This window comes from Dermacentor silvarum, chromosome 1 (genome assembly GCF_013339745.2).
Source record: "Dermacentor silvarum isolate Dsil-2018 chromosome 1, BIME_Dsil_1.4, whole genome shotgun sequence".
Classification (NCBI taxonomy): domain Eukaryota; kingdom Metazoa; phylum Arthropoda; class Arachnida; order Ixodida; family Ixodidae; genus Dermacentor; species Dermacentor silvarum.
Window position 1 is genome coordinate 344,194,381 of NC_051154.1, and position 25,166 is coordinate 344,219,546.

The window sequence follows — 25,166 nt, forward strand, 5'->3', positions numbered from 1 at the left end:
CAGACAATGCTGCCATGAATGTGCGAGCCAAATATTTTGCTGCATGCAGCTGGATGCCTACCCTCTCGAGCAGTTCTCCTGCGGCTTTTGAAGCCCCAGATCTTTTTTTTTTTGATGACTAATAGAGCTAGTGCGACGACCCATAGATGGCTCCGAGCCATTGGGTAATCGCTCATGACCATGAATTACTCATGCGGTAAAGCTCATGCATGATTGCCAACCCTACTAGATCTTCTAGAAAACAGAATCAGCAGTTGTAAATGCCTCTCATTCGTCCTGTCGCTGCTCTTTTGTCGCTCCAGGGCAACCTTGTCAGACGTTAAACTCAAAGGTTACCATAAGTGCACCGTGGAAAGAAGAAAAAGCAAGACAGGAGCAAAGGGCAGGGCACTGCTATCAGCGTCATTCCAGCTAAGAGGAACTGGTGAGTTAAGGGGGAACGAGGAAAGTAAACAATGCGCTCGTTGGGAAGTTTTAGAAATAGCGCCCCGAGGTCACTTTGCATACCAGAAACCCTGAACTCTTTTGAGTTCTTTTGTACTGTTTGCATGACTTTGTACACCTGGGCGATAGAAGTATAAAAAACATTTTGGGAATATATATTCACTGAAAGCCATCACACCTGTTCCAGCCTGTTTCTCGGGTTTCAAGAAAAACATTTCAGTGCCACCTTTAATGAAGCTATGGCTTAATGTGACAGCAATAGTATCGTGAATGTAGCTGGAAAAAAACATACCAGCCAAGCTACTACTGCAAAGGAACTCACACTGATTCTAAACAGTAATAGCCGTACAGCTGCATCAAATGCCACCATACTAGTTTGGAACCATAATATAGGGCCACATAGGGGAGTTTGTCATTTTGCTTGAAACACTGGAAAATGGCAAAAATAACTACATTGTAGTCATCTTTGACATTTCCAGTGTCATTCTGGTACAATGACCTGCAGGCAGAACACATCCTTGGGGGATGACTACCTACGACTCTACATTATAGAGATTAGCATTCAAGTGGTGGTGCATATGTAATTTGGGGATGGGAAATTCGTTACTGGTAGAGATATTAATGATTACACTTATGTAATTATGGGGTGTAAGTTGTCTGCATGGGCACATGCCCAGTGGCACGTACCCAATGGTTGTCTACTAGGTCAGACAGCAGCAAGTTGTCTATCAGGGCGCATACGCAGTGACCCGAGCTGGTAGACAACTTGGGTCACAGGGAAGAGCAGCGTAAGGAGCCCCCACCTGCCTGAAGCCATTGTTCAGGAGGTGGCAGTAACATGTCATGCAACTGGGAGCTTGTAATGTTTTAAAATAAACCATTCACACAAGCCCCCAAGAATGCATCGAATGGTTGCACTACAGCTGGGACAAATTTGATGGATGATCAGTGTTCAATGTAATCAAGGCTACACTGACAACTACTCACTGTGGTGACGTTGCATGGCCTCCCTTTGCTGGGCTCTGAAAAATTGGTAAGGTAAAGAGTGTGAGATGCATTGACTTCAATCAATGTTTGAGCTCTGTTCAACACCGAGCAATTTGCACAAGTGCCTCCAGTCAGTACATTTAGCTCCTAAAATTACACCCTGTCTATTTAAAAAACAGGTTATTTTCTAATAAATTCATGGGTTGTAACAAAACGAAAACAATGATAGGGCTATGAATGACACTGTTGTGAAAGGTTCCGTATTAATCTTGATCACCTGGCATTCATCTATAAGTACACAAAACATTTTTGGACTTTGCCGCCATCAAAATGCAGCCATCATAGCAAGGAGTTGAATCTATGGCCCAAGGTCATTCAAAAGGGCAGGCACATAATTTTGTAGAGATGAGTCAACTGCAAACAATTGTTTTCTGCAATTTACAGGTGGCCCAATGTGCTGCATGTGCTAGTTCATGGTGCGCTGAACCATAGCCCTAGATTATCCAGTGCAAAAGCTTGCCCCGTGGCTCTATGGTTCTTTACTGCAGTGCAGGTATGGTGCCACCATGGTGCAGAGAATGTTTAAACCTGCTGGTGAGCCAGTACAGCCACAGTGCACAGCGTCTTGTAGAGAACACTCACCTAGGTGAGAAGGTAACATATTTTGACTAAGCTGGCATTTCCATAGATGTGTGAAAGCGTCCTAAACACAATGTTTCTGTATGCATCTAGCAGGAATTGCCCCTTCAACTTTTAAATTTTGCTGTTGCTGCTGTTGCCAGGATGTTGCCATGTATTCACACAATAGACCAGTGTGGGTCAATTAGGTTAGCTTATCCATACTGCCAAAGTGAGCAAGAAGCCTTTATGGCACACAACATGCAAAGCTTTCAAAAAGTAGTTCTTACGCATGGACTGGAAGTTTGCGCTACATTGAAAAACCTGCTCCAGGCAATTGAGCAACGTGCTTGATCAGCATGTTGCATTTGGTGCATCATCTGAACTGCTCCCAACACTGGTGCCATGAACCACTCATGAGCTGATTACAGCCACAAGAATCAAAAAGCTCTTATTTAGATGTTGCAGTGCAGAGCATATACAGTTAAACCCCACTTATAACGATACCAATTTTTAACAATATATCGGCCGATGCACTGTCAACTTTTGTATGTGTTCTATCCTAAAATAAACCGCTGACTACAATGCTCCCATGCCACATAATTGGTTATAAGAACAATAAAATCTGACTACTGTGTGTCTGAGCCAGAAAAAAAAATGCAAGCTGCTTTGCCACACCCACCTTCGTGCTGCGCACCCCGCATGGCATGCCTTTATCGCATCACTGGCCTCTTGCGCCCATCTCCCATTCATCTTTTTGCTGACCTCAGAGGTGTGGAAGGGAGATGGGGGACTTTGTCCCCGCATGCCTTTGTCATGACTGTGACAAAGGCATGCGGGGTGCTCGGCACAAAGCTGGGTGTGGCAAAGCAGCTGACATCCCCCCCTCCCCTGGATTTTGCATTTCTTTTATTTTCGACACAGACACCCAGTCGCCAGATTTATTTGCTATAGTCAATAATGTGGCATGGGAACAGTAGTAAATGGTTAATTTTACCATAAACACACACAAAAGTTGAAGGTGCGGCTGATGCGCATTGTTACATCTGAGTATAGTTATAACGAGTAATGCTTTATGGGGGTTCCCCCCCGCTGCACTTCTGTCCGTCTAATTAAAATGTTTTAATGTTTGTCCCCTCCACTTTTTTCATGCAACCCGGTTAAAACCATTATCAGTTATAACAATAGGATTTTCTTGGCACTTGAATATTGTTGTAAATGGGTTCGAGTGCATCCCCATAGCCTCTTTACTTGAAAAAGAACAGAAAAAAGCACAAATTTTTTGTTTCTTTCCTTTCAGTACACTATTGCATTGAAAGCTAGCAAGGTTTCTGCTGTCAAAATGTAGCTCCATGACCTGGGTACCACTTCACTGCAAGTGACAGTAGCGCCGACAAATAGCTCATTCACCAATATCATACACAATCTAAGCGATTAGGAGCAAGAATCAAGCTTTGCATTAGACTAACTCATGTATTAGAAACTGCCACACCACATTATAAGTCAGCCAACAGGGCTCCTGGTATATTTCAAATGACTGCTACGACATTCCCGACAATCAATAGACAAAAAAAAGCAAATGTGTAAAAAAAAAAAGAAATTCGCTAGTCAACTCTCACTAAAGTAAGCTCAATTTAGCAAAATGTGTGATTAAACAAACTTTTTTAGTTTCCTGACCTTAGTTCCATTGATCATGTACTTTTTCCCACCAATTTAGTTAACTAATTTTGTTCTGTTTCAATTTTATCAAGTCCTTGCACATCACATGCCTCTACTATCGACCAAAAAAAGTTTACGGACCAAGAGATCTGACAAAAAGCTGAATATCTCCGCAGCCTCAAAACGCACCCCGGTATTCCCATTTCCAGCCTTTACTGGTATATGCGAACAACATTGTGATGTACAGTTTTACTAGCTACTTTTAAAGGCTGCCCAGACATTTAGCGTTTTCTGAGATCCCGTGGTCCGTAAAAACTTTTTGGGTCGATAGTACTATCGTGCTCAGTATGAGCTACAATGCACAACCGCTTTGCCAGGCGCTTTCACGTTACAACTCACACTGCGCACAATAGTACACATGCTGCTTCTATGAAAGGAAACACACGAGCACGTGTCCTGCACTCTACATTGGCCGCCAACCTGCAACTAGGAAAGGCTTGACAGCTGCTTGAGTCAGCAATCGGTGGTTGAAAGAACTATGAATCTGAATCCATGGCAACAGTCGGCTAAGAAAGCTCAAAGCAGCACCTGCAGTTGGCATTAGCATGTGTTAAGCTTATTGTAGTCACCTCACGGCTGCGCAATAATCGGCTGCTGCAGATTGCAGGACACATGATTGGGTGTTCACTTTCATAAAGGCGGAGTTCGTACTCCGCCTTTGTGATAGCCTTTGTGATAAGTTGAAGAAAAACATCAGCCAACAGAGCATTCATTATTTGCATGCATCCTCTCTCATAATTGAGCGAATGATGGAACATGTTACTTTGTCGTCTGTCGTGCCAGTACCGAAACCACATTCAGCATGCCACATTTGTGCTTGTGGTCTGGTGGATATGCTCTCAAATGTGTCAGCAAGCAGTCACAAGAGGAAAAACATCAACTGAAAGTGAGCTTACGAGTGCCTCAGCAACAACAAAAGGAATAAGCACTATTTTGGTGTCATTGCACCATGTCAATGTTATTCCAGATAGCGCTATGATAATCTTTAGGTCTGTTCGAGTCACCTACACCACCTGAAGAAAGTCACAAGGTGCTGCACCCTGCCATTTTTTTCAGCGGTGCAGCACTGGCATCGTCCGAACTACGCTGTTTGTTTCCAAAGGTGCCAGGCTGGTTCATGGCGATCTTGCTGCACTCTCTCTACAGTCGGTACCGACTTGGTGCAGATGTATACCGTATTTACACGATTGTAGGTCGACCCTTTTTTTCAAATTTGGCAATCCAATGTTGGGGGGTCGACTTAGAATCGAAACTGAACCGTGTACCGCTAGTAACGGCAAGAGAAATGAGAAATCAGGGGCGCTACGGCGTGGTTACAACTTTGCACCTACGTTTTTATGGTTACGGTAGAAGCGTAGCGTAATAATTTACTGTATTGCATACATTTTGATTGCGCGCACCACGAGCGCACGGCTCTTGTGGGAGCATCGATCATGGAAGAGCCGCCGTTTAGGGGGTATTGGTAGCTGGCGGAAGAGCCGCCGTTAGGGGGGTATTGGTAGTTGGCGGAAGAGCCGTTGTTTGGAGGGTATTAGTAGTTGGCGGAAGAGCTTTTCTTTGAGATACGATTGTTTTCGACGACGGCGCGCGTCTGTCACTTCTGCTGTTGTGCTGAATCGTCGCGCCTGTCATGAGTGCCAAGAACTTTCAGCGCTCGTTCTCAGCAGCGTTCAAACGGGCTGCTATCCTCCATGTTGAGGAAACTAACAACTGCGCAGCGGGACGCAAGTCTGGAGTCGGTGAACGTGTGGTGCGGCAGTGGCGCCTTCAGCGCGAGAAAATTTGGCCTCTCTGGCTACTGTGTGCGGGTGGGTCCTCTCTGCGTGGGGGGCTGTACCGCGCGATGTCGTGGTGCGGTCGTTCGCGAAGTGTGGACTCACTTTTGATGACGATGTGCTGTGGGACCGCAGCAGCTATGACGGCAGCAGTACCAGTGAGGTCAACTCTAGTGACGATGCGTAGTCTTAAAAACCCCATCAATAAATTTCCCTTGTGTGAAATGCACTCACGTGGTTTTTCTCCCCCCCCCTTCCCACACACACACACACACACACACACAATTTTTTTTTGAGACATGCAATTTTGGGGGGGTCGACCTACATTCGAGTCGACTTACAATCGTGTAAATATGGTATGTGCGAAGCAGCTGCACTGCAGAAAACACAAAACACGGGAGCAAGTGCCGCTGAAACCCCGCTTGCGCACGTATGCTGTACAGTGAAATCTCGTTGCTATGAACCCCACATTAACGAACTTTTCAGAATAACGATCGTTATTTAGTTTCTGTGTCATGTTAACAACGCCTCAGTACTACGAACCCATATTCCAAAATCTGGCATTCTTAGATTTCCATGTATCCAGTCATGGCAACCGAATCAGGAGGCTAGCAGACGACAAGGCGCAGCAAGCGGACGCCGCGGCGCACGGGTCCGGAAAACCTGAGACGGCGCCCGAGAAAAAAATAAAAGAAAGAAACTACGCTGGCACACAGCATCGGCACGTCGGAAAGCGGCCGCCTCTCGAAAGGTCAATCGCTCATGATAATCACTCCACAAGCTACGAAAAAGACTCGAAAGCAGCGCGACGATCACGCAAATCGGTGACAGCGGCATGTCACAAGGGAGACAGTTGCGGTGTCCACGGCAAGGATTGTGAAAATAAACAAACAAGAAACATTGCGCATTAGAGGCGACATGGAGCTTCCTTTTTGTTGGTAGTTTTCTCGACGTCAGCATCTGTTTTGAGCGCGTCACTCTCATTACACGGTGCTTCGGTGGTGCGTGGCGCGGGAATCTATGGTAAATAGCAACAGCGCGGGCCGAGAGCCAACAGCGACGTCTTCATGGATAGCTCATATGATGACATTTTATGAACTGATAAGTTAATGGACGGAATGTTTAATTTAGGGGCTTTCACTATAACAACTTTTCAGAATAACAAACCATTTACCACGGTCCCCTGAAGTTCGTTATATCGAGATTTCACTGTATTTACTCAAGAGCAGGGTGTATTTATGCCTCACGACGTCGATAATACCAGGGGTTCAGGACCTCTGAAACTTACACACTTGGTGCACATTAGTCAGACAAAACATAACGCCTGCACCGCAGAAATCGAGCTGCACAATTTATGAACTTCTCGTGAACTGCCGTAAACTGGTTCACAGTGGTGCAGGCGAATTGACTGAACATTTTGCTTTGCGACCCAAAATAATGTCGTAAACAAGAAAATGGCTGCTTAGCACTGGCAGGCCATGATGTTGATGACACACGCACACGTATGGAATCATGAGATGGCAACCACCAGCAAATACACAATCCACACAAAAGCTTTGCTCTCAGCACAATCTAAACCACATGCACCATTGCCTTTCAACCTGTAATTACTGGTCGACATTCCCAAGAGATTCTTTTCATAAATGCTTACGGACTTCATGTTATTCACCAGGACAGTTACAGGAACCTGTGAAGCAATGTTTTTTTTGCTGCTGAGACATATAAAAACCTTGACTTGACAAAATTCACAATTTTTAGCAAAACTTTCTGCTGCAACCACAATTTTGTTATAATGTATCAAGGTTGAGCTGAATTCCTCAATTTCATCAAAAAATAGAAAGACCAAAAGAGAAAACTCATTTAAAACGCTTTCTTTCACAATGAGAACACTACTAGTCATTTCTGAACTGTTTAGTATTCCCCCATTCAGCATTTCAACGACCATGCAAATGTACTTGACTTTTATAGACAAGATAGTAATTCACGAGTTTCTCAGATCCTTGTTGCTGCATAACAAGCACACAGTCCCGACATGGTGCATAACATCAAAATGTAGAGGTAACCACTGGAATTAACCACAACAGAGCTTCTATGCATTTTCACTGGTTCCCTCAAGACAGTGAAACCCTACTGACACTGCCGATACAGTGGTAGACAGGGCAGCTTAATATTAATAGCATGCAAGATCCCTCTGATTGTCTTGGGACTAGGCTAGAAGCCTGCTTCAGAGTCTTGCAAGGCAAATCAGCAATTTGCTAACTGTGTCATTGGTATACACAGAAAAGCTAAGCATAAGAATTTCTACATTTACCAAATAAGATTGTGCTGTTCAGTTTGTGAAAATTACATTAGACAAGCAACAACAGTTGGGTGTGATCAGAGATTGTTTGATAGCTTGGGTCTAAAAAATGAGAGAACTACTACCAGGTATAGTGTAGGCTTGGTGGGCAGAGGACAGTGGCAATTGGATATCAACAAGAAAGGCCTTTGTAATGGAGTGAACGTAATTCCAAGTGTTCAGTAGATACTTAATTCTGAAACCCATTTCTCTTTATCCAGGTTTTCCCAGACTTAACTTGCCAAAAATTCTCTGACCAGGAAGCTAGTAAAATACAGTCGTGCCTCGCTATTATGACCCTCATTATTACGGATGACCTGCTTGAGCTATGAACAATTTTTGCAGGAACCAAACATTTCAAATGTAATGGACCAAGCAAAAATGCACAACAGCCACATGAGCTCATGTATTTTTGTCTGTTTAATATGGAGAGTGTTGGTACATACAGGGCCTCCTCTAAATGAAAGGAGCTAAAAGCTCTGTAAATACAGGCAGTTAAATATGTGCAGCTTTCTGCCAGCAGCAAGACCCACCATGGTCTACTTGACAGTACTGGCCAGTGCTGTCAAGTAGACCATGGTGTCAAGTAGACAATGTCTTCCATAGTGACACTTATGCGATGGTATCGGTGTTCAAGTGTTTTCTGAAGTGTGTGCACTTACTGAAAAGAAGTCTCGTCCTTCTACGTCATTCTTTCAGCTGCTCTACTGGACTCTCGTGCACAGAAGTCAGTGGAGACAAAGCAGCTTTTATTCTTATGTGCTTGCTTTGTCAACAAGCTGTAGCTCTTCTAGCTGCACTCCTTCTTTTGGATGCTCTTTCTTTGACTGAAGGCTCCATCATTGGGAATACCATCAATGTGAAGTCTGCCATCACAGCATGGTATTGCACCGCAATTTCTTGGTAACGGCAACAAGAATAATGCGCTTCAACTTGGTCAGACTTTGTGAAATTCTCATTCATTATTATGGACGAATTGCTTTACCGACAGTATGGTGTGGGAACCAAAGTGTCCATGTTAATGAAGCACGACTGCATAACACTAGCTATGTCAAATGGGCAAGGCTGACTATCTAAAACCACTTTCTGAGATTCCACAGAGCACATTCCACACATAAGTTATCTAATCTTTGTTTTGGCACTTCTTTTTCTGGATTGGAACAGAGGAATTAAAATGAGCTAAGAGTAAAAGTCTTTCACTGAACAAGAGTGCCTAGAACTGCTACTTTTCTTTTCCTCTGGCTGCTTTGATGTCCTCACACAACATCTCAGATATTGCGGTTTTCCCTGCTGAAAAACCTTACTGAAAGTTGATAGCGTTGAATGTTTGTCTTTTAATGCAACGTCACTCCATATTTACTACTTTGCAATTAACGAGTGTTGGTCAGTCGCTGCCATAATCCATGTGGATCAGAGGAATGAGCATCATAAGTTTGAAAGCACCCTTGTTCACAGGCCTTTTGCTTCGATATTGTGTACTGGCATGCCCTTCCTCAGGAGCAGAAGTTAACATTCTGTGACGACTTCAAAAGCACATTCCACATCCCATGAAAAAAGAAAAAGAATAATCGCTGTAGAAGAGACAAAAAAAAATTATCTAGTAAATAAGAAAGGCACCTTTCTGTCCCAAGTAATGTGGTCCCGGGTTTCAGTCGACACTGGTGGGACATGGTGCTTGACTGGTGCAAAGTGGCCCTGCCTCACGGCCTCCTCCCTCTGTGCTGTCTCTTTGGAAGCAGCCACGACCCTCTGCACAGCACATGATGGTAAATGCATTGGAGAGGACAACCAGGCCTCTGCATCTTTTTTTTTTTTTTGCTTGCTGGCACAAATAAACCACACCGCTTTTACTACAACAAACAAAACTTCAAGAACCACCTGCAAAAAATTAACGAATTAAATTTGTGCATTCTACATACCAAAGCCACAATCTTATTAAGAGGCACGCCACAGCGGGGGAACACCAGATTAATTTTGACCACCTGGGCTTCTTTAACACGGTTTTGCATTTCACACACATTGAAATGCAGCCGCTGCAGCCAGAATCGAACTAATGACCTCAAGCTCAGCAGCGCAACTCCGTAGCCACTGGGGTACCACAGCAGGTCCAGCTGCAGTTACGGATGCCACTGCACAGTATAGCTGGTGAGAATCAAACAGGACAGAAAGTGGCATACACATTTCTCTTTCAATTCTCTCACATACCTGTAACACTGGCACAATTCCTCTTTTAGAGGTAATGTATTGTGGCTACAGGGGCTGTATGCTTGTTTGAGACCACTTCCTGATATATGAATTTTAGCACATGCCAACTGGCTAAGTCACTGATTGGATGCCCATCACACCAGTGAAGTGTTGCATTGGCCGTTTACCGCACAATAGTGAGAGCCTTTAGAAAATAGTGAGAGACTGAGAATATGGCCCCTGAATGCTTGGCTGCCCGTCACATAGCGTGAGCACATTATTTTTGCCAAGAATAGTTATAAAAAAAAAGGTGTTTTTAGTTCCTTTACAATTCATGTTACATTTGGCTTGAATGTGCCTTCCTAAATGCATCCGACAAAATGGCTGCTACACCTATGGCCTTCCCCAAGGCAGCGAGTAATTGGCTCACAATAAGTAATAGTAGTACTAGTTTTGTTGTATTAAGAAAGGAAAAATGAAGGTAGGAAATTAAGGGCCGCAGGCAGTTCATTGCAAGTCAGTGAAATGCAAGATAACAAAAGGCACTGTGACACAGCCACAGCAGCCAATGATAAGCTTTCTCAAAGTGCTGTTATGAAAAAAAAAAAAGAAACGCTTTCACAGTGCGATTAAAAAGGTGCATGCTAACAGAGCATTTTGGTGCCTCATCACTACATTACGGCTACAGTCAACAGCCCCGCCAGTTGGTAGTCACATGTGTGCATCACGGCATACAGCAAATACGCTTGCAGTTGCTACGCGACAGTGGTATTTCCAAGTGCTGGCAAGAAGCTATTTGCAAAAACAAACAATTCCACCAAGGTCACACTGAAGGCAATGTTTCCTAGGTCAGTATATTGTAAGGCTTCCTTTCAGTTGATTCTATTTCTTTCTCGTCATGCCCCATCCACAACCAGCTGATCCTGCAATAATGTAGGTGGAATGCCGCACCATGCTGAAGCGCGATAAGGAATAGCATTGGAATACAAGCGTTACATTATCCTAACCCTAGTATCTCGTGCTTACACGCAGACTGCCAAATTTTTTCTAATATAGAGAAATAAAAATAAAATTGAATTTTTTTCAAAGCCAAGCTAAAAAACTAGGATCAGACATCTGGAAACACGTCGTTTGTTTCACGTTCTTGGCAGTCTTTGCAAATACGCCCAGAGTACATGCAGGTGCTTGTAGTAAGCAGTGAGGAGTGGAACCTCTCGTCAAAATCAAGTAAATTCTAATATCATGCAACAGACCAGAACAATCTGACAGACAATCTGACAACATGTCATTTGGCATTACTTGCGTATGTAGTATAGCAGGACACAAATAAATGTGAGTGAAGTTCTGCACGCAGGAAATACTGCACCCACTGACATTCACTCAAGCTTGTGGAAATGTTTGTGGAGAACAAACAGCAGATGTGTGAGAACAGCAAGAAGACAGGTGGAGTGATGAAGGACTGAGGTCAGCAATATGAAAGACGAGCCACATTCAGGACGGCCATACACAGCTGTCACACCACAAAATCAAGAATGCCTCAACCTGCTCACTCACATAAATTGGTGGGTTACAACTAAGGCGCTTGATATCGCTTTCAACTGCATTGTGCAAACAATGCTGGAAAAGTTCCAATATCCCATAGTATGCACCACAGAAGTCTTCGAAATGATTACAGAAGAGCAGAACGAGCATCTGCAAGACCTACTGAACCAATATGAGGTTAAATATGACAACTTCCTAGATAAAACCATTACCAGTGACGAATTGTGGTAAGGTGTTCTGTGTAAAAATGGCAGTGGTCACATGTGATCTAAATAACTTGAAGATGAAGCCTTCTGCAGACAAAAGTTACGTGCAGTGCCCTCTCTGACAAAAGAAAAAAAAAACAAGTGATCCTACCTGGATTTCTTGGACTGTGCATATACTAGGCAACTCTGAATGCTACAGTGTAACCCTGACTACAAGTTAAAAGCCCTGGGTTAACGTTAGTTATCAAGCAATTCTTTTTGGGGATATAAGCAGTCCCTAGATTCTTCGTGACTCTGCGCTGGAAGCGTTGAAGTACAGTAAAACCTCGTTCATACGTTTTGGAAAAAAACACTAGAAAAAGACATACTAACCGGGAAAACGTACGACCTGAAGTCCCGTAAAAAATTTGGCAGGCTCAACTGTAGTTGACAACTACTGTAATGCTGAAGCGTTGCGTGAATCGTTGCAGCACGAAACGACACAACGAGCTTGAGGGGCCTAAGTGGCCGAAGACGCACGTTGTCGTTCTTGCAGCTTTGGCAAGCTTAAATTCGCGCTCTTTTAATTAGGCCTGGGTCAGCAGCTTCTTCGAGTTGGGCATTTTGGCGGTACCTTTTGACGTGCCCACTCAGCGAAAATTGTAGTGGTCCTAGACACTGATGCGTGCTGAGCTGTCAGGGCTCGAGTGCCTGAAACACGCTTTGTTGTTTTCCTATTGCGTAGCGTTTTAAGATGGCAAGGAAAAAGAAATGAAATCACGCTGGCGCACAATGCCAGAACACAATGCCGCCAGAGCAAAACATGACACTTCTCGCTGCCTGCAGCAAGGTACAGCAGCACGTTTAAATTATCGCCTATTAAAAGTTTGCAGTACGCTTCCAATGGCACTATGCTACACGCGCTGTGAAACAGATAAGTGAACTCACCCAACAACGCACATTACTAAGGTGAAGATGCTTATCGCATAGGGCTGGCAGCGATATCTGTCAATGTGATGTGCAACAATTCGCAAGGTAATTTGCTGATAACAGAAGCGAAAACTGAGCGCATGCCGGCCATGGGTGGACGAGTATTGTGGGGAAGCTGCCATGGTGGCCGCCTACTGTTCTCGATCACGTGTGCCTCGCGTCTTGCTCACACACGATCTAGCAGCTGGAAAACTTATCACAAGATTGCAGTTTGGCGATGTACTGAATGTTGGTGCAAAAAATTGTGTTTACTGGGTTAATGCATTAACCAGTAAAAAGAAGCGTAAATGTATTAGGTAATTTTTCGTGTTCTCGATTGCGAACGTTGGTGCCAGGAAATCGTAGGAAACGGGATCATATCAACGAGGTTCTACTGCATATATGGCCAACTGAGTTTCTAGCCTTTTGCAAAGATAGCGAGTGCGGCACAGTGCCAATGCTGTCAGGACATATAACCGACAAGTCCGACAAAATCTCGCAAATGTGATTGATCAGTAACACTAGTAGATGAAAGAAACTAACGGAAAACAGGATATACAAAAAAGAACTACACAGGACAAGTGCTGGACTTACAACTGAAAGTTTAATGAAAATGTTAGTCCCGCCATTGAACCAGCAGCGCATGCGCCAACTTCAGCAATCTGACTCAGAACAAAGCAAACAAACAGGCATAGTAAGCCATCATTTCAGTGATTAGGACGTGCGCCAACAATCTAAAAACGCGACCTATTTATCTGTGAGGAGTACACTCTCGCATTAGCTTTTGTCCTTTTCACCGTAGTGTTGAACACTTTTGGGACAACGGCTGCGCTATTCGCTCCATACCACGGCCACGGCCATCAACAAAGAAGTTGGGTACCCTGCGGGCATTAGCCTGGCTACTTGCTCATGGAAACTAAGCTGCATGGAATAGGCACAACTTTTCTTTAAAGCATTCATGAGGCACAAGGAAGCAATACCTCTCTTCACAAGTTTTGAGTGGCAAGATTCATAAATGAGAGAAGAAGGGGGAACCCAGGGGCTCGATTTTGTTAATCACGACGACATAAAGCCAACAGACTCTCGTTTATTCATTGCGAGGGTCTCAAATCTGGCAGCCATGATGTCATTACGATAGCATGCAAGGGTTTATAAGCCACGTGCCTGCTCTCCCCAGATTACGTGTTAAGCGATGCCATCGCGCTAAAAAGGATGTTCCACATCTGCCCACCATAGTTCTGAGTGGCGCTGACTAACACTCCTAAGGCCAGATCTAGTAAACATAAATGCCCAAGTTAGTGGACAAATTGGTGGCCATCACCCTAGCACAATTGGTAGTGCAAAGCACGCGTAATGCGGAGGTTGCGTGTTCGGCTCCCGCCGGCGACAAGTTGTCTTTTCGTCCACTTTCATTTCCCTTTTCTTCATTATTTTTTCTACATTCCAATTTCAACCACACCTAATTTCCCCGATGCTTTCCTTGGCTTCATTGCCTGTTGGCTTTATGTGGTCAAGATTCATACAGAAAGGCAAGATTCATGCTTTTCTTGTTCTTGGTGTGTGATGCCAACAGATATGGCCCTCTCTATTAAAGTTTACCAATAGGTCAAGAAACCGTATCGAGTGATCTTGGCAAAGTTCGCAAGTGAACCTGAGATCCTGAAAGCATCATCCAAAAGTCATTAAAATTTCTTCAGCAAGTGAGTCAATGCTGTCACTTTGATTAAGATTTAAAAGCACTAAATCATCCACATACCTAAAAACGTGCACAATCCTCTCATTCTGTAACCTGCTATTAAAAATGTCAAGTTTTCATAAAAATATCTGCCAAAGCATGGGAGCTACACTTGAGCCCATACAAATTCCTTTTCTTTGAACATGAAGCACTGTCATTAAATGAAACCACAGTGTTGGCCAGATAGAACGAAAGAAGCGAAAGAATCGACTGTTAAACAGCAAGAGTTGATAAACTTGACCTCTCCTTGTTCAATTAGTTCACGAACTGCTAAAGATAGTTCAACTGTCGGGATAGAATAAAAAAGGTCCTCAACATCAATCGACAACGCGCTATTGGCCCAAAGCTTATTGGATTGCAGACAACATCCATAGAGCACTGAACACCAAACAGGTCATGTGGTCACCAGGCTTTTCAAAGCACTCGATACGGTTTCTTGACCTATTGGTAAATTTTAATAGGGAGGGCCATTTCTGTTGGCATTATGCATCAAGAGCAAGAAAAGCATGAATCTTGCCTTTCCTTATGAATCTTGCCACTCAACACTTGTGAAGAGAGGTACTGCTTCCTTGTGCCTCATGAATGCTTTAAAGAAAAGTTGTGCCTATTCCATGCAGCTTAGTTTCCATGAGCAAGTAGCCAGGCAAATGTCCGCAGGGTACCCAGCTTCTTTATGGATGGCAGTGGCTGAGACTGCATTTAATAAGATGAAGAAAAAGAACAGGTATGGAGCAAATAACGCAGCTGTCCAAAAAGCGTTCAACACAACTGTGATGCCATATTTACATGGCACTTCTCACAGCCTCAAGAAGGTAGCCACAAGGAATGGCATAAGACTTGTGCTATTTGCGCTGTGCAAGCCCTCCAGGCTTTGCAAGCACATAGCACCAAGTAAAACGGGCCCTAGCAGCATCTGTGGAAAGAAGCATGCCAACATCTACACAAAACGCGTGGTGCCGGCCGTGTACCAAATACCTCTGTCATGTGGCCTATGTATAAATAACAGGCTGTTCGAACACCGGTATCCACTCCCCACAGGCACTGGTGGCAACTTACCTTTACACTGCAAGAGCTGTGGCTGCATGCCAGATTTCAAATCAGTAGGCATTATTGGCAAAGGAAAGAGTAAGAATGAACGGTAAATTTGTGAAGTGTTTGAAATCAAGAAACAGGGCAAAATTTCATGCGTGAGTGATCCTTCAGTACTCCCCACAGAAACAGAGGTCGTGTTTTTAGATAGTTGGCACACGTCTTGAAATGCTTGACTAGCTTACTATACCTGTTTGTTAGCTTTGTTCCGGGTCAGATTGCTGAAGTTGACGCATGCACTGCTGGTTCTATGTTGGGACTACCATTTTCATTAAACTTTCAGTTGTAAGTCCAGTGCTTGTTCTGTGTAGTTCTTCTTTGTCTTCATGTTTTTCCACTGGTTTCTTCCACCCACTAATATGAACCAACTCGTCCAGCAAATAACTCTACGAACATCAATAACAGTACCCTTGAATTTCAAGTCAGACCACGGATGAAGGGAACCTTTCTCTTGCAACTCAAGCGCAGTTACCAGTTTTAAGAAATTGCAGCCATGCCCCGCATGGCCTTGATTGGAGTGCGTTACTGCACACACAATACAGACTGGATTTCGCACCTGGTTTCCACCGCTTCAAGGAGATCAAACATGAACTATGTGCGGGACATTCTTCTAGCAATGATGCCATCATATGTACTGAGAAACAGTGGATAACCAACACGAGGAAAACGAAATTTATCAGCGAGGAACAGGAAACCTTGTACAATGCTAGCCAACATGCATAGCCAAAGGTGCATGAAATGTCAAAAAATACCATATTTACTCATATTTGGTCTGTCCTCTTGTGAAAAAAAATAATTAAATTATGGGGTTTTATGTGCCAAATCCACGATCTGATTATGAGGCATGCCGTAGTCTGGAATAATTTCGACCACCTGGGGTTCTTTAGTGTGCACCTAAATGGGCAATGTACACGGGTGTTTTTGCATTTTGATTACATCTGCCCTCATATAAGGCTCGTACCCCCACTTTGGAGGACAATTAGAAAGAAAAAAAAACGGTTTCTAGAAGTGCAATTTGATAAATGCGTGGCCTCCGAGATCGCACCAGCACGTTGTTGCATTCTTGTAGGCCACCACCGCATGCTAGTTAGTTTCCGCAAGCTGCTACTACATGGCACTAGTTACTGTCCTGCTGACGATGCCATCGTTATCACTGTATCCCCCAAGAGTGCCATCAAGTGGCATAGATCCAGAGTGTTCCAACCGTATCGGCTGTGCCGTAGCGCAATGTTTAGCAGGTTTAGCTGTCTCATTCTTTCGGGCACATTAACAGGGCATCACTGCAAGAAGTGTGCATATAGATTTTGAATGCGTGTTGTGCAGTTTGTGAGGATGCGCGACTCTCATGCGTCCCCTGATGATGTTTTCTCCATGGCTCTCACGTCTCCTGTAATATGGCTTCTCTGCGTAGCTAAGCGCCGGTGGCGGTCAGCGTGGATGTTACAAGAGAGGGCGTGAAGGTTGCGCTGCTAATGCCACCTGACAGGGGGGATACGCAGGCACAAAAGGGAGAAGGCTGTTCCGCTTTGGATTGACGTCGGTGAGCGATACGGACGTTCCAAGCGTGCGCCGATCCACGCTTCGCGAGACCGTCTCGCGAGGCTAGTAGCAGGACACCGGAATGGACGAACTCAGATCGTTCGAACCCGCCACCGTTCGCGTGACTGTACACGTGAATGACTAGGCGATGGTGTCTAGCATGGGATGAACATATTCGCCCGCTATCCGGTCGCGGTGAGTCGGACTTCGATTTGTCGCGTGCCTATCGGCGTAGTAATGTGGCTAGGGTGCAATAGTGTATGAAAGGAGCAATAAATGCTCTTTTGACTGTTTGTACTACTGTGTTGTCGTTCCTTTGTCCAAAGAGCACATGTGAAACCCCACATCTGGCGCCCAACGTGGGGCTCTTGGGAGATCGGACGATAATTTTGACAGTTTTTGCTTAGTTCGAGACAACCTTTGTTTGAACCGAAGCGTAGTCCTAGTGTGCATTTTGATCGCTGGCAGTGTGCTTTCTTGAGCGAGGCGACGGTTACTGTAGCGTGTTTGAACATTTAAACATGCTAAGCCTTTTCGCGGGTGTTTTGAAGAACACTCGTCGGTACGAGAGCCACGTGGTCTGCATCCTTGGAGAGCGAGGCCTAGCGCCTGCGAAGCATCTGCAAGCTTGAAGCGAGTGAGTACGGAAGCCTTGTGGGTGGTCCGAATTTTTTATGTAAATAGTTTCTTCTATCTTTTTGACTTTGGAAGGCGCGGCTCTGGGAACCAGGTGGTCGCGGACCACGGGTGCCGCTACGGGCTATCTGGTATTGCGGCCTGGCACCGGGCACTCTGACACCGTCTGGGACGGTGGCCACAGTCAACTCGGATGCTGTGTGCAGCGAGCAGAGTAGGATCACCTCATAGAGCTAACGTCTCCTCGCAGCTGCCTGTTCTTGTGCCTATTTTAGGTGTTGTTTTTGGATGCCTGTTGTTGTCAGGGTAGCGACACATTAGGCCAAAGGCTTTACGAAGCAGCCTGTCGCACGTGCAGTGACACAACCTGGTGGACCATGGTGTTGAGGTGTCACACTTTGCTTCCCTCATTGTAGTTCGCCTCGCACCCCGAATTGAAATTACTCATTCGACTCAAGAAAGCGAGCTTTGTTCACGTGAACTTAGCATCTGAGTGGCCGCCTGATCTTTAGCTAGCCGTATTGAACACCGTACCACATGGGATGTGCATGCCGAATTCCTATCCCTTGCACTACTTTAATGTTTGTCGAGTGCGCTGAGTGTACGCAGCGTGAGCGGAGTCAACCTTGGTTTGCGGCCACCTGCACATTGCCTGCGTAGGTGCCCCGGCCTACAAATGAGCTACCCCTGGCAACGGAGATGCCAGTGGCCAGTTCGACGAAGCGACTTTGGCGGCCGCCTGTGTCCGGCTCGCAAACCTCGGCGGCTGGGAAAAGAGCCGGCATTCACGAATGGCTACTGTAGCTCTCGCCAGCAGAGCGCCGCCGTTTTCGGATCCTGGCCTGGAGCATAGCCTGGAGTTGTGCCGTCGAGTCTGCAGAGCTGCTCCTGTAGCTAACGGATGCCAGTGGTGTGCCCCAGACACACTGTTGGCGTGCAGGTTGTGGACAGCGCAAGGACATTTTCTCAGCGTGGCCACTGCCGCATGTACTAAATCTTGTTCGCGAAGCACGCGTTGATGTTAGACCGTGTGACATGTTTTGCCGGAGTATGTAGCGATTTAAGGTTTGGGGGATGTGGGGATGCGCGACTCTCATGCGTCCCCTGATGTTGTTTTCTCCATGGCTCTCGCGTCTCCTGTAATATGGCTTCTACGCGTAGCTAAGCGCCACCGGCGGTCGGCGTGGATGTTACGAGAGAGGGCGCGAGGGTTGCGCTGCTAACGCCACCTGACGACGGGGATCACGCGGGTGCAAAAGGGAGAAGGCTGTTCTGCTTTGGATTGACGTTGACGAGCAATGCGGACGTTTCGCACGTGCGCCGATCCACACTTCGCGAGACGGACTCGCGAGGCTAAGAGCAGGACACCGGATTGGACGAACTCGGATCGTTTGAACCCGCCACCGTTCGCGTGAACGACTAGGCGATGGTGTCTAGCATGGGGCGAACATATTCGCTCGCTATCCGGTCGTGATGAGTCGGGACTTCCTCGATTTGTCACGCCCCCATCGGCATAGTGATGTGGCTAGGGTGCAATAGGGTATGAAAGGACCAATAAATGCCCTTTTGATTGTTTGTACTACTGTGTTGTCAGTTCCTTTGTCCCAAGAGCACGTGTGAGACACCACAAGTTTTGTTCAAGACTGTCATCAAGAGCCTCGAGGTGATGGAAATCGCAAACAGTAATGGATGGTACGGAATATGACCAACTATGGAAGAGCACTGATAGGCGAGCTCATCAAATAAATCAGTAGCCCCTCCCCTGTCGAGGAAATCGGGATAAGTGAAGCTTGTCGTGTGTTTCTTCTGTGTTCCTCCGAACGAATTGCACTGACGAGTGCCACGTTGTGCTCAAACCACAACCAGTCACATGCACTGCAGCTGGCTCCAAGGTTCCGGTTGAGAAAATCGCATTAAAACCTGGCCTGTCACACTGGGAAAGTTGGCACTAGCATTGCCGAGGCATGCACTACTGTTATCAGGTTCCTGGAGGGCAAGACGACACTGACGTTTGGCCTCAACATCGCGCTCCCGCAACTCAGCGTCTACGGCTCTTCGCTGACGTTTCGCCTGGGCTTTGGAAGCCCTCACGCTAGAATCGGCACGTCAACGACGAGCCCTTTCCCGAGCGCGTTCATTCTGGATGGATTTCCATAAAATTGCTTCAAAATTAAATCTGCCCGTTACGTAAGACAATGCATGGCTCATACACTCATAAATGCCGCATCCCCAATTACAACAACAGAGGAGAAGTCAAATTCTGTGCTGGAATGATTAGCGGCAACGCAGCCAGCTGTAGAAGCAGACGACGAACGCGGGAGCAGTGGCACGAGCACGTACCGAGCACGAACGCAAACCAAGAAGAAGCTGCGAAAGAAGACTACGACGCTCGAGCCAATGCTGATGATAATTTGGTCATAGATGGACGCCACCGAAATCTGTGAGTCATAACAAGCTTCGCTTGAAAAAACTACGAGTGCAGCAGAAGCGACGAGGACTACTGAATAAAAGTGTTCATAGTCAATTGCTAGTGGTTGCTTTATGCTGCGTAACAGTCTGAGCACAGTTCGAGGCTACAATGAGTACCCATAAGCCTGCCTCGTGTAAAGCCCACACCCTATCAGAAATCCAGAAAAACAGTTAGGCCTTCACACAAGTAAATATGATAGGGTGGTGTAGCTGTTGATCAGTAGTGTGAAATGTTGTGATGCCTGTGTTGATTGTGGCACGGCCGCTGGATAAAAAAAAAAGTGCGGCCTGCCGCGTGCATCGAAAACCATGTGATCCGCCGCGGCGCCACACGCCGGGGTCTGTTGTCTGGCATCGGCATAGCAAATGCGTCAGGAACGCGCTTGGAACACCGTCGCGCGTGCAAGCCGAAGCGTTCCATCCCCCTCAGCTAGCGCCGTTCGGCACAGCCAAGCGGCCGACAATGCAACTACGGCCGTCACGTTCGCTCCCATTGCAGCGCGCCCCACGCAGCAGGCCGCACCTTTTTTTTATCCAGCGGCCATGATTGTGGTTTCTAAAGCAATAAACGGGATGTATTAGTACTTTCAGAAACACCCTTACATTAGCACGCGCCTTTGTCACAGGAAAAAAGTGACCCATTGCAGCTCCTGTCATGAATGAAATAATTTGGAGGGCTGTGCCAGGAATTAGCATTTACCACACTAACGCACCCTCTGCTAATTAACACAAAGCACTGAACTTTCAGTAATTTCAAATTCGGTTATGGCAAATAGTTTGCAAGTGAACATGCAAGGTATTGAAAGCTAACCGTCTGAATACACCACTTTGCAATATGACTTTCAGAATGTTTCGTGTTTGAGTTAGTGGTTCATGGTGCAATAAATTTATCAATCAACACAAAGGGAACACGCTTGACAATGCAGTTTGTCGTCCATGTTTGTCCTACTGTCATCCATATCTGTGTCGTGCCTGCTGAGTTCACTGAGCAATAAGACAAGCTTCTCACGTTAAGTCAGAAAATTAAAACAAAAATATGGACCTGCAGGTGTTACCACTACTCGAGAGACTATTTTCTGATGAAGCAAAAACTGCAGTTGCTCAACAAAACACACCAGAAAGCTGTAGTAGCATGTGTCATCACTTACCAGCAGCTCCACCTTTTGCTCCTCAGTCATGTCTTCCTCCCAAAGCCCCAGAGCTGTGTCAGTCAAGAGAACAGTTAAGATCATGCTGACAACATGGATAGTTTACAAATTGTGCTAAGTAGAGTGAGGTTATCTTGTTCATATTTGCTGGCCAAATGCAAAACATTATGCATGTTGTGCATTGGTTCTGCTGCAGAAGTGAATAGCTATGATCGAAAACGTTGCAGCTGATAATGTACCATCACAGGGGTGGCCAATATATTCAACATTGTCTAACTACCATTGGTTTTGTAATGGAGCAAGAAAGGGGCAGAATCTCAAACAAAAGAAACATTTAACAGGCATCAGCAAATCACGCCTCAAACTGTGCTTTTGCAGTAACCATTGCTTTATTACAGTAGAACCCCGCTGTTACGTTCCCGGGTGCTGCGTTTTCCTGGCTGTTACGTCGTTTCCGGCCGGTCCCGGCACAGCTCCCATAGAACCCAATGCATTGGTAACCCCGCCGTTTGCGTCGCAACTGTGGGACTGTTCCCGCATCATACCTTGCCAACTGCCACGCGGCCATTTTGACTTTTCATGTCGCTTGGCTTGGTGGCTCGATGATGGCATTAGCCGCCCAAAGTGCCGGGGGCGGCACCTATGACATATTTTCAGTTTCTGCCAGCAAAAGCATGGCCTTTGAGATCCGTATTTGCTATCTAAAGATGGTGTCTATGACGCGTTGTGGCCCTAAAATTGGTTTTGGCGCATAGATGTTCCATGTAAAGTCCAAGGGCGATAACGACGTTGCTGCGCGCTGTATGCTGCATGTGGGAGTGAAAGCGTGCGAGGGGAGCCAACGTCCACGTCTTAATCTCACGCACGCAAGAAAGAAAAGCAGGGAGGAAGCATGCCTTCTTCCATTGCGCACGAGGCACCAGTGAGGGAGTAAGGGGGATAGCGGGTGGCTTTGTACTCTGGCATCAACTGCGTACTGCGTGGCAGCAAGCGGTCGCGCGGACTTTATCTTGAAAGCGATCTGCGTTGGGGGCAGGGTCTAGGCAGTGTAAGTGCGTCGGCGGCTCGTAGCTTTGTGCGTGCTGTGTGTTCTCGGCGCTCAGTTTGCGTCGAAGCGATAAACAGCACGAAGGTCACTTCGCTAGCTGCTGCAGCGCCGCTTCCTCACGCAAGCGTTTGACAGCGCATATCTGCGCTTATCGAGTGTGATGTCTTCATGTTTACCTGTGGGCGCTGACATCATGCTTGTTGATATAGTTAATAAGTGAATGTTTATAAGTTTATACGGACGATAAAGCTACTATCCTTACTTTGTATGGCTCTCGGCTAATTTGCTATTACAATCGATGCTTTAGCTTTAGGGCGAAACTACGAATTTTTTCACACGTAAGAATTCAAATAATCTTGTATGCAGTTCGACACTGCTCTCATTTCTCAATTTTTCCTGTTTTTCGGCTCTTGAGTTTCCCGGCTCTTACGTTTTTTTTAGTTTTTTTTTACGGTTCTGTGAAAAACGCATCAGCGGGGTACTACTGTATTACCTTGATGCTCCCATTGACCACCCTGCACAACGGTGGAACGTACCATAAAGGAAGCATGAAGGGAGGTGTGCTGCAAATACATTTCTGTTTTGCTTTTGGACAGACGCTGCTTGGGGAACATAGATCAATGGTCAGCATAATACTGCCAAGTCTATATGAGCACTGAAATGATTGCATCACACCTCCCGAGACTGTATTCTCAATACATCCCTTTGAAGGATCAGCTGGGGCAGTGAAAGCAAAAGCAGCAAAAGACATCCATGCACAGGCACACTGTCCACACTTGAGTTATTTTAATCATGCACAGTTATCAAATGTATCAACAAGACTGACCGCAGAAATGTGAAATGAAAAGACAGCGACCACAAATTCTGGCATCACTCTCAATATGATCCTCATTCAAATGATGACCACATAAACCGTTTCATGAGCTGGTCAGCAATTTGTGACCAGTTCAACTTATCACTGATTCATGATCATCACACCAAGTGAAAGAAATGCTGAGAATTACTCAACAGATAACATGGCCCAAAAGCATGCTTAAAGATGCTTGTTTAAAGTTTTAAGCACAATATACAGTGCACCTAAACTCAGGTCACTGCAAGCAGCTTTCAAAAGTATATATTCTGCGGCAGTGCGCTGCACTCAGTGGCCTATTTGTGTACGAAAACATTGGGGACTGTGCTAAAAAACAGGACAAGATCAAACAAAGGTGCTCGTGTTGTCTTAATTTTGTGCCGTGTTTTCGCACAGTCCCTATGTATTCTCACGAATACGTACCAACCAAGCTCAGTTTTAAACTCTCCGGCGGCTTATTTGTGGCTACCCAGCCTAAAATTTTCTCAGGTCCCTTCTCGCACATTATGTTAGGTAACAAAAACGATGAAAGCACCAGTATTACACAAAAGGAACACAAGTTATCATCATGCTCAGAGAACACAGGTCATGCTCTTGTATTGGGTCACGATGCACGGTCAACCTGGGCTCATGCCACATGCTCAACAACACATGCAAGAAGCAATGTCAATGCATGCCGTCACATTTACTTCTTGTCACTTCTGCCTTACTCTATTCAGTCCACCAGTTCCTTGGGTGCTTGGAATAAAGCAATCAGGCAAAGGTACTTGCTGGCAATGCTAGTGTAGTGCAGAATCCACTGTAGATGATAGCAATGACCATGCAAAAAGAAAGCAGCTGTTTTTACTTGAAGAAAGCAGCCGCACCGGCTATATGACTGTGAGCTACTCACAGCGTGCAGATTGTTTGAACATAGCAGGAACAGTTATAAACGTTTTGCCCAGACAGTGCAAAGAAAGAAGTGAAAAGTTGGACAGGTGTGCTGGACAGGAGCACTTTGTAATGCAACACAAGTGACGGCACAAATGTTGTTCCTTGGACTTTCTCAGTCAAAGAACTCACCCTGCAGTTCTTCATCCATGTGAGTGTCTTGTTGCTCAGGCGAGCACCGCCGTGTAACCGTTGCCAGCTACAACGGACATGAACACCAATAGTTATTTCATTTTTGAAAGCTACTGTGATACTAACCAGTGAGTGATTTTTTTTATTTGGTGATACACAGTCTAATGGTCTAAATTCAGTGCCAGTTATTGAACAGTAGCACAGATGCAAAAGCTTTAACCTGAGCACAGGCTGTGCCTTTTCTGTATGCCACTTAACTTTGAACACACTAGCCAACCGCATGTGAAGTCAGTGGTTAACCAGCGCATACAGTGGCACTGACAACATACAGGGTGTCCCAGCTATCACGCAGCACGATTTAAAAAAAGAGGAACGTCGTTACGCGAAGCAAACCTAGTGCATATTGTTTCCAGTACAGTGGAGTAGCCGCCAGTATTTTTTTCGTTACTGAGATTTAATTAGCTAATTGTAATTAATTATCTAATTCGAGAAGTAGTGTCCTAATTGTCAAAGTGTCAATGCGAAAATTGTAGAGCAACATGAAAACCCCCCCAATACAGCTTTCTGTTGCTCAATACGTGCTACATAAATGTGTTGTTCCGAGTGCAAAAGGAGCCCGCGAATACACGCAGAATTGCCGCGCGACTGGTCCCTCGAGGCACTTTGCGTGTATTCGCGGGCTCCTTTCGCACTCGAAAAAACACTTTTATGTAGCACATACTGAGCAACAGAAAGCTGTATCGGGAGTTTTTCGTGTTGCTCTACAATTTTCTCATTGACACTTTGACAATTAGGGCAGTACTTCTCGAGTTAGATAATTAATTGCAAT

At 45.5% G+C, this 25,166-nt stretch overlaps 1 protein-coding gene across 6 annotated transcripts in view; it reads right to left on the reverse strand.

Annotated features, from left to right (window-relative positions):
- LOC119437380 (uncharacterized) overlaps positions 1-25,166 on the reverse strand; it is an 87,742-nt gene that overhangs the window by 57,565 nt on the left and 5,011 nt on the right. For 4 of the 6 annotated variants that reach the window (XM_049660487.1, XM_037704406.2, XM_037704407.2 and 1 more), the window contains exons 2-6: positions 24,338-24,404; positions 21,378-21,430; positions 9,499-9,630; positions 7,195-7,230; positions 1,432-1,466 (exon numbers count right to left, since the gene is read on the reverse strand). In XM_049660487.1, the coding sequence (XP_049516444.1) occupies positions 1,432-1,466; positions 7,195-7,230; positions 9,499-9,630; positions 21,378-21,430; positions 24,338-24,356 (275 nt within the window). In that variant the 5' untranslated portion in view covers positions 24,357-24,404. The remainder of the gene's footprint in view (positions 1-1,431; positions 1,467-7,194; positions 7,231-9,498; positions 9,631-21,377; positions 21,431-24,337; positions 24,405-25,166) is intronic. The other 2 variants (XM_037704409.2, XM_037704408.2) reach the window with 1 other exon arrangement.